At 62.2% G+C, this 7,410-nt stretch overlaps 2 protein-coding genes across 2 annotated transcripts in view; one reads left to right on the top strand and one right to left on the bottom strand.

Annotated features, from left to right (window-relative positions):
- DALRD3 (DALR anticodon binding domain containing 3) overlaps window positions 1-1,700 on the top strand; it is a 3,289-nt gene extending 1,589 nt beyond the window's left edge. The window contains exons 2-9 of the mRNA XM_014538984.1: window positions 12-154; window positions 426-496; window positions 577-638; window positions 719-801; window positions 878-1,057; window positions 1,129-1,248; window positions 1,336-1,404; window positions 1,483-1,700. Coding sequence (XP_014394470.1) covers window positions 12-154; window positions 426-496; window positions 577-638; window positions 719-801; window positions 878-1,057; window positions 1,129-1,248; window positions 1,336-1,404; window positions 1,483-1,602 — 848 coding nt within the window. The 3' untranslated portion in view covers window positions 1,603-1,700. The remainder of the gene's footprint in view (window positions 1-11; window positions 155-425; window positions 497-576; window positions 639-718; window positions 802-877; window positions 1,058-1,128; window positions 1,249-1,335; window positions 1,405-1,482) is intronic.
- Window positions 1,538-7,410, bottom strand: part of LOC102257913 (WD repeat-containing protein 6) — a 9,671-nt gene continuing 3,798 nt past the window's right edge. Inside the window, 5 exon segments of the mRNA XM_014538983.1 lie at window positions 1,538-2,382; window positions 2,385-2,505; window positions 2,602-2,718; window positions 2,807-2,890; window positions 2,963-5,481. Of these exon segments, the coding sequence (XP_014394469.1) occupies window positions 1,897-2,382; window positions 2,385-2,505; window positions 2,602-2,718; window positions 2,807-2,890; window positions 2,963-5,481 (3,327 nt within the window). The 3' untranslated portion in view covers window positions 1,538-1,896.

Here is a 7,410-nt window from a genome sequence, read left to right as displayed (position 1 = left end):
CGGGTAGTGACTGTCCTCCCCACAGGCTCCCGCCCCCGGGGCTGGTGCCGACAGCTGCCTGGTGGTGCACGTGCTGAGCCCCGAGGAGGAGTCCCAGCAACAAAAGCTGGGCCTGCTTTGGTGGAAGCTGGATGAGCAGGCTCCTCTCGCACAGGTAGGGGGGGCATGGTGGGGCCTGCAAGCTGACTGGCTCAGTGGGGACACGGCTTTGGGGGAGACACGAGGCGTGGTGAATGGGGACGTGCAGCAGGTGCAGTCCTGGGAGAAGGCGGGGTCTGGAGAACAGAGGGGAACAGGTGTCCCGAGGGAGAGGGAGGCACTAAGCCTGATGGGAAAAGGCTGGGAGTCCGACCGGAATTCAGTGCCTTGCGGGTTTATTGCTGGAGAATCGCCAGCTGGCTCAGCCCCTGCTGCCCTCCCGACAGAAGCACCTGGTGTGTGGCCCAGTGAGAGCAGCCGGTGCGCCCAGCACCCTGACGGCGCCCGAGTACTACGAGTGAGTGAGGGGGGAGGCCTCCGGGGACATGGAAGTGGGGGCTCTGCCCGGGCCCTCCTCTCACTCTTTTCAAAATGCAGGCTCCGGCTCGCACAGGTGCGCGCGGCCTCAGCTCTGAAGCACAGCAGGGACCTGGCACAAGGTGCGCCTGGGTGGCTCCGGCTGCCGCCTGCCCGCCCCTGGCTCCTGCCTGCAGCCTGACTGCCACCCTCTACCCCCCAGACCCGGCCTGGACAGAAACCTTCAGGGTTCTCGCTGCGGCGACCATCAAGTTTGAGATGCTCAGCAAGGCCCCGCAGAGCCAGGTGAGCTGGGTGCCCACAGGACGGGCAGGGGGCAGGCTTGGCGGCCGCCCTCGCTCTGCAGCTGTGCCTTCCTCAGCTCCTCCTTGACCTGGCCGACAGCATTTCCACCAAGGGCACCAAGAGTGGCACCTTTGTCATGTACAACTGTGCCCGCCTCGCCACACTCTTTGAGGGTTACCAGCGCGGCGTGGAACAAGGTCTGTACCCCACTTTCCCACCTGTGAGCAGCCTGGATTTCTCTCTGCTCCGTGAAGAGGTGAGTGCCCCTCCCGGTAGTGGCTCCCTGGGGTGGCCTGGACTCGCCATCCAGCAGCCTTCTTCCCACAGGGTGAGTGGCTGCTGCTCTTCAACAGCGTCCTCCCCTTCCCAGACCTCCTGAGCCAGACCGCAGCCCTGGACGGGGCCCACCAAGCCCCGGGGCTCCACATCACTGCTCGCACGGAGATGGTGAGGCAGAGACCAGCAGACACACACTGTTTATTTGGGTCTGGGGTACAAGGGCAAAGGCAGGCCAGTGACTCCGTCTGTCTCTAGGTGTGCAAGTTCCTGGTGCAGCTCAGCATGGACTTCAGCTCTTACTATAACCGGGTACACATCCTGGGGGTAAGCGCACAGCAAGGGGGTGTGGGCGGTGCGGGGGAGGGAGCAAAGGACGAGACAGCAGGCCCTCTCTCTTTCTAGGAGCCTCGGCCACACCTGTTTGGTCAGATGTTTGCCCGGCTGCAGCTCCTGCGGGCTGTGCAGGAAGTGCTCCACACGGGCCTGGCCACGCTGGGTCTCCCTCCACTGAGCTACATCTAAGGCCACAGAGTGCCAATGTCTGGGAATGTTCACAAGGTCGTCACCTGAAAAAACCCCGTTGCTTAGACGTGGAGACTAATAAATCGCTACAAAGCTTTGTTCTAGTGCGAGGCGTGGGGCATGTTCTTGGTCTGCCTAGGCAGCACTCGACTCCCCTCCAACGCCTGCTCTAAAGTTGGGAGCCAGTGGCTCCCCACCCCCCACCACGCACGCCGGGCCTGGGCACAGACATCACTCCCACTCCCCTGCCTGTGGGCAGGCCCCACGCCCAGGTGCCAGCCACTGTGGGACACCTCAGTCGTACCAGTTGTAAACCTCAAGTCCCTGGCCCCCGAGAGCACAGCGGTGACCAAACTCCGGGCTCACGGGCCAGCAGTCCATGTCGGCCACGTCTGGCACGTGGTACACTGTGCTGTTGATGAAGGTGGGTTCGCCATGCCCTAGGCGCCAGAAGGTCAGCCGCTGATCGATGGAGGCGGAGACCATGAGGCTGGGGCTCAGGATGTGGAGGCCTGTCACATGAGCAGCGTGTGCACAGGGGACAGAGTGTTCCTCCAGCACGTGCAGCTGGGGTGCCAGCTCGGCACCCCCCACAGCCTCGTGCTGCTCTGGCAACTCCACAGCAAGCACGAAGACATGGAGGGAGCCATCCTCGCTGCCACTCGCCACCAGGTGGCCCTCGCGTGTGGGCAAGGTGTGCAGGCTGTTGACACCACAGCTGTGAGCCTGGACAGTCAGGCAGGGGGGGCCCAGCCCTGCTGCCGGTGGCCCGCCAGCTACTCACGAGAGGGCAGGCCAGGCTCTGCTGGAGGCTCCAGGGCAGCAGAGCCGTGGTCCAGCACCGTGGTCAGGTCCCAGAAGGCCAGGCTGCCATCGGTGGCCGCACTGCACAGGAGCAGTCTCCTGGGAGGCGGGGAAAGGTGGCTGGGTCAGTCGGGGCGACAGAAAGCAGCAAGGGCGCCCAGGGACCCCGGCAGAGCCACCATGCAGCCCTCTCACCGCCGCTGGTTGGGCGCCTGGTGTGTGAAGGAGTGGACCTTGAGGACACAGCGCTGGTGGTGGAAGGTTTCAGCCAGGAGCTGCAGCCGCCGCCCAGAGTCCTGCAAATGAAAGAGCCTAGGGCGGGGGGAGGGGCCAGCTCAGAACCCATTCTGGACAGCCCTTCATCCTACCTCCGGGCCCTACCTGAGCCCCTCGCTCTTACCTCACTGCTCCATCACTACAGGCTGCAGCCACAAGGGGGCCGAGGTCAGGCGGGTCAAGTTCACACACCGCTAGGCACATGTACCTGCAGAGGTAACAGCCGTCAAGCAGAGCCCTGCCTGACGCACCCCAGGCCCTGCCAGGCCGCACACATCACCTGGTCTCTGGGTCCACCTTGACCATCCGGCGCCGACTGCGCTGACAGTCCCAGTCCTCATCCAGCCGGTGAGACGCAAGGTGCGTCACGTGGCAGGCGAGGCGGCTGGGGGTGCTGGGGTCCAGGGTGACCATGATGTTGAAGCAGTGCATCTCCGCCCGGCCCCCCGCAGACACCACATGGGCAGTCAGGCCCGGGCAAGGATCCTGAGGGCCCGCTGGGGTGCCGACACCCCACACGGCCACGGCACGCACCGAGGAGATGTGGTTACAAACGGCTGTAAGCGCGTGGGCTGAGCCCGTCGCCGTGGGGAGCGCCAGGACGCAGATGGTGGTGTCCTCGCTGCACGTGATCACGACGTCAATCAGGCTGGGCCCCTCGCTGCCCGGCTCCAGGTCCTCGGGCTGCATGAAGCTGGGCAGCTCGAATTCAGGCCCCAGCGTGATGGTGCCCACCCGCCTGACACATGTGATCTCACGGCCATGCAGGCTCTCCCGGAGAATCACATGTGGCCGGGTGCAGCCCCCCAGAGCCCGGTACAGCAAGACATCGCCATCCTTGAGGTAGGCAAAGGCCATGGCTGCCTCGGTGTCCGAGAAGGCCCAGGAGCGATGGCCGCCGCCGCAGTGGACGACGTGTAGCTTCTCGTGCGACCGGGGGCTCCACACCACAAACTCGTTGGCATGGAAACCCAGGATGACCGTGTTCCCATCAGCCATCACACGCAGCCCGGCCACCCAGTTCATGCCGCGACAGCACTTCCGCCGCAGGACTGGCTGCAGCTGGCCACCTCGCACAAGGAGCTGGTAGTAGGCACCATCGCGCCCTGTGCTGTACACGTAGCCACCGTGGCAGGTGACCGAGGTCACACCCTGCTTCCCATGCAGGGACCGGAGGATGGAGACGGGGCCCCACTCAGTCAAGGCGGTCTCCTCCTCGCCACTGTCACCACCCCCTCCCAGTTCTCCGGCACCGGCCTCAGCCTGGCCTCCAAGCCCCAGATCCTGGAGCAGAGCCGGTCTGGAGGGGAACAGCAACACGGAGCCCCGCCGGTCTCCACACACCAGGAAGTCGCCCGGGGGCAGGAAGGCGCTGCACGTGTGCCATCTCTGCTTGCTTGGAGGCAGCAGGTACCGGCAGCGTTCCGTGACGAAGATGGCCTTGCCAGAGGGGGCGGCTGTGATCTCCAGGCAGGCCACCACGCCGCCGGGGCCCGACGCCAGCAGCAGCAGCTCCTCGTAGCCTCGCAGGGCCCAGCTCAGGCTGTGCACCTTGCCCGGGAACAGGGCCAGGTCCACGGCCGCCGTGGGAGTATTGATGGGGACCACCTTGATGTGGCCCTCCCCGTTGGCCATGGCACACAGTCCGAAGCCCTCAGGCCCGGGGGCGGCCTCCAGAAGGCAGTAGGACTGGAAGCGCGTGTCCTCCAGCAGTTGCTCCCAGCACTTGACCTCAAGGTCGTAGAGGTACAGGACCCCCGAATCAGTCACTGCCAATACTCGCCACGAGCCAGCCAGCGTCACAGCCTTGAGGGCACCTGGCCTGCTAGGGGACTTGAAGCAGAGAGCGGAGACCCCGGAACCTGGGTGCCCACGCCCTACCAGGTGCCACAGCCGGATGCCCGAGTCATCACCCCCCGTGATCACCCAGGCTTGCCTCTCGTGGGCAGCGAGGGCCCGGATCCCACGGCCCTGGTGGCCCCGGAATGCCTGGAGGATCTCACCTTCGTGGCTCCATACCAGGCAGACACAGTCCTCTCCTGCACTGACCAGGTAATTCTCTAGCAGCTTGACCTGCCACACCCGGGCACTGTGCCCAAAGCAGTGCCCAATATTCTGCACCCGACCCCCAGGCACCCGCAGGTCGCCCACCTTCCAGATGCGAACACTTCGGTCTTCTGAAGCGGTGGCCAGCAAGCCCTTGCTCTCCAGGTACGACATGCTGAAGACGGCGCCCATGTGCCCACTGACCCGCCGGTCAGGGGCCACGGGCTTACTGTCCACTAAAGCGGCCGCTGGGTACCAGATCAGGAGCTGGTTGGAAACGGCACCTGCCACTATGGTCAGCTCCTTCCAGGTGTCCCCGACCAGGCAGGCTGCGGAGAGGGTGCACCTGTCTGTGCAGGGGACGTCCTGCAGGAGGCACCCTATCACGGGGTCGTATAACACCACGGAGTTGTGGCCCAGCGCCAAGCCCATGTTCCCCTCGAGCCAGCGTGCATCCCAGATCCAGTCCGACATGTTCCACAGGCCCGAGCGCCAGAGCTCCCGGAAGCGGCCCTGTCCCCAGCTGATTTTCACGACTCGGAGACCCTTGCTCCCGAACACGGCGACCATGGCCTCCACGTCAAGGTCTCCTTTGGGTTCTGGTCGCACCCGGAACCCATGGATCAGATAGTGGCCAAGCAGGTTCTGCACTCGCTTCATCATCCGCAGGTGCCCCCCGAAATCCAGGCTGTAAACCAGGATATCCGGCCCCTCACCTGGACAGGAGCAAAGAGCCACATCAGGACGCTTCGCCTAACGCCGAGGAGCCACAAGAAGAGACGGGGCGGGGACTCTCCATCCTGGGGCCTGTGAACGTGCTGGACAGTCCTGCAGGCTCACCCAGACTCCTCCTCACCCCACCCGACTTCTCCTGCTTCCGACAGGAACCTCTCAGCTTTGGCCCCCACACCCTTAGCCTCACCTGCCTGTCCACGAATTCTCCCCCCTGCGCCCAACCCGGGGAGAGGCTTCCCACTAAGACAACCTTTGCACCTGGGGCCACAGCACATCCCTGACTTCCAGGAGTTTCTTCCCTGCACAGGGCGGCGGGTGGGGGGGCGCGCCACACTTTGGCAGGGGGCTCCTGTGGCCCTCAGCGGCCTCCTGGCTGCCTGCAGGCACCTCCCACACTGCTAGCTCCTCTACCACCCTCTGCCCAACCCCCACCCCCAACCAGGAAGCCCACAGCTCACTCTTCTCAACTGCCCACATCTGTCTCCAAGTGTGTGGAGTTCATTGGCTACAGTTTGCAAACCCCACCAGAGTGTCTTTGTCCAGAACATCACCTCTTAATCTGAAATGACCGTACCAGTCTCTCAAGCCATTCCTAGTCTGCACTCTCAATCTTTAGACAGTCAATAAAGTTACTGGGCACCAATTACAAACCAGACAACGAGCTGTGTGCTGGAGTAGTGGAAAGGCAAACCCAGACCTTGCTCTGTGGCAGTGGTTCCCAACGTGGGCACACGCCTCAGGGGGGCAATGTGATGTTTAAAGGGGGCAATTTGAGAATGAGTTAGTGAATTTTTTGCATTTCTTACGGCTCTAGGGGCGTCATATACAGTGTATAAATGTATATTGTGACATATTTATGAATTTCAGTTCTCATGTTTTGAAACTTTGCTATGTTTTCCTATCACTTCATATTATTTTTTTCAACAATTTCTTAGTGATTTCTTCCTCAGTACAACTGTCCTTCCCTTTATTTTTTTAAATATATTTTATTGATTTTTTACAGAGAGGAAGGGAGAGGGATAGAGAGTTAGAAACATCGATGAGACAGAAGCAACGAGCAGCTGCCTCCTGCACAGCCCCTACTGGGGATGTGTCCACAACCAAGGCACATGCCCTTGACCGGAATCGAACCTGGGACCCTTCAGTCCCCAGGCCGACACTCTATCCACTGAGCCAAACCGGCCAGGGCTGTCCTTCCTTCTTTTATTTCCCTCTTTCATGGATGCCATGTTATTTGGAAGCTTCTTTAGACCAAGTGAATGGCCTTTTAGGCTTCCTCCATGTGAATAGGAGCTCACTTTTTGAATAGTAAGAATTATATGTGGGGGGGATCAGGATTTTAGAGGTGCTTAGATGGGCGTGGCCAAAACAAGGCTGGGAACCACTGCTCTAGGAACTGAGCAGACACTACACAGCAGCACACAGGGAGCCATGCTATCATTTGGTGAGTCCCAGGGAAGACATATGCAGGCCGCTCTGAGAATTTAAAATGGTGAGTCTAGTCCAGTGGTTCTCCATGGGGGTGGACGGGACAACTTCCCTCAGGCCCTGCAATGTCGGGAGGCGTTCTGGATGGTCACAGTGTGCGTGACTGGCGTGGAGCCAGGGAGGCTGCGAGACACCCTGCGATGCAGGCAGCCGCTCACAAAGAATCATCTGATCCCACCCGTCCAGCGAGGACACGGACAGGAGACGGGTGAGCGTCCGGGAGGCCCCCTCGAGGGCACGACATCCCGGCGGCGGAATCTAAGGGGCAGCGGCCACTGAGCACGGCCACCGGGAAAGCAGGTGGCGCGCGGCGAGAAAAGAAACCGGCAGGGGAGGGCTCTGCCGTCCAGGCTCCAGCCCGGCCCGGTCCCGGTCCCAGTCCGGGTCCCGGAATCTGCTGGCCTATTTCCCGGCGCGGCCCGCGGAGGAGCGTGGACATGGATTCCCCGCACCCATCTC

Source organism: Myotis brandtii, unplaced genomic scaffold (assembly GCF_000412655.1).
Source record: "Myotis brandtii unplaced genomic scaffold, ASM41265v1 scaffold207, whole genome shotgun sequence".
NCBI classification, from domain to species: Eukaryota; Metazoa; Chordata; class Mammalia; order Chiroptera; family Vespertilionidae; genus Myotis; species Myotis brandtii.
Note: the sequence above shows the minus strand (reverse complement) of the source record. Positions and strands in the feature narration are given on the sequence as shown.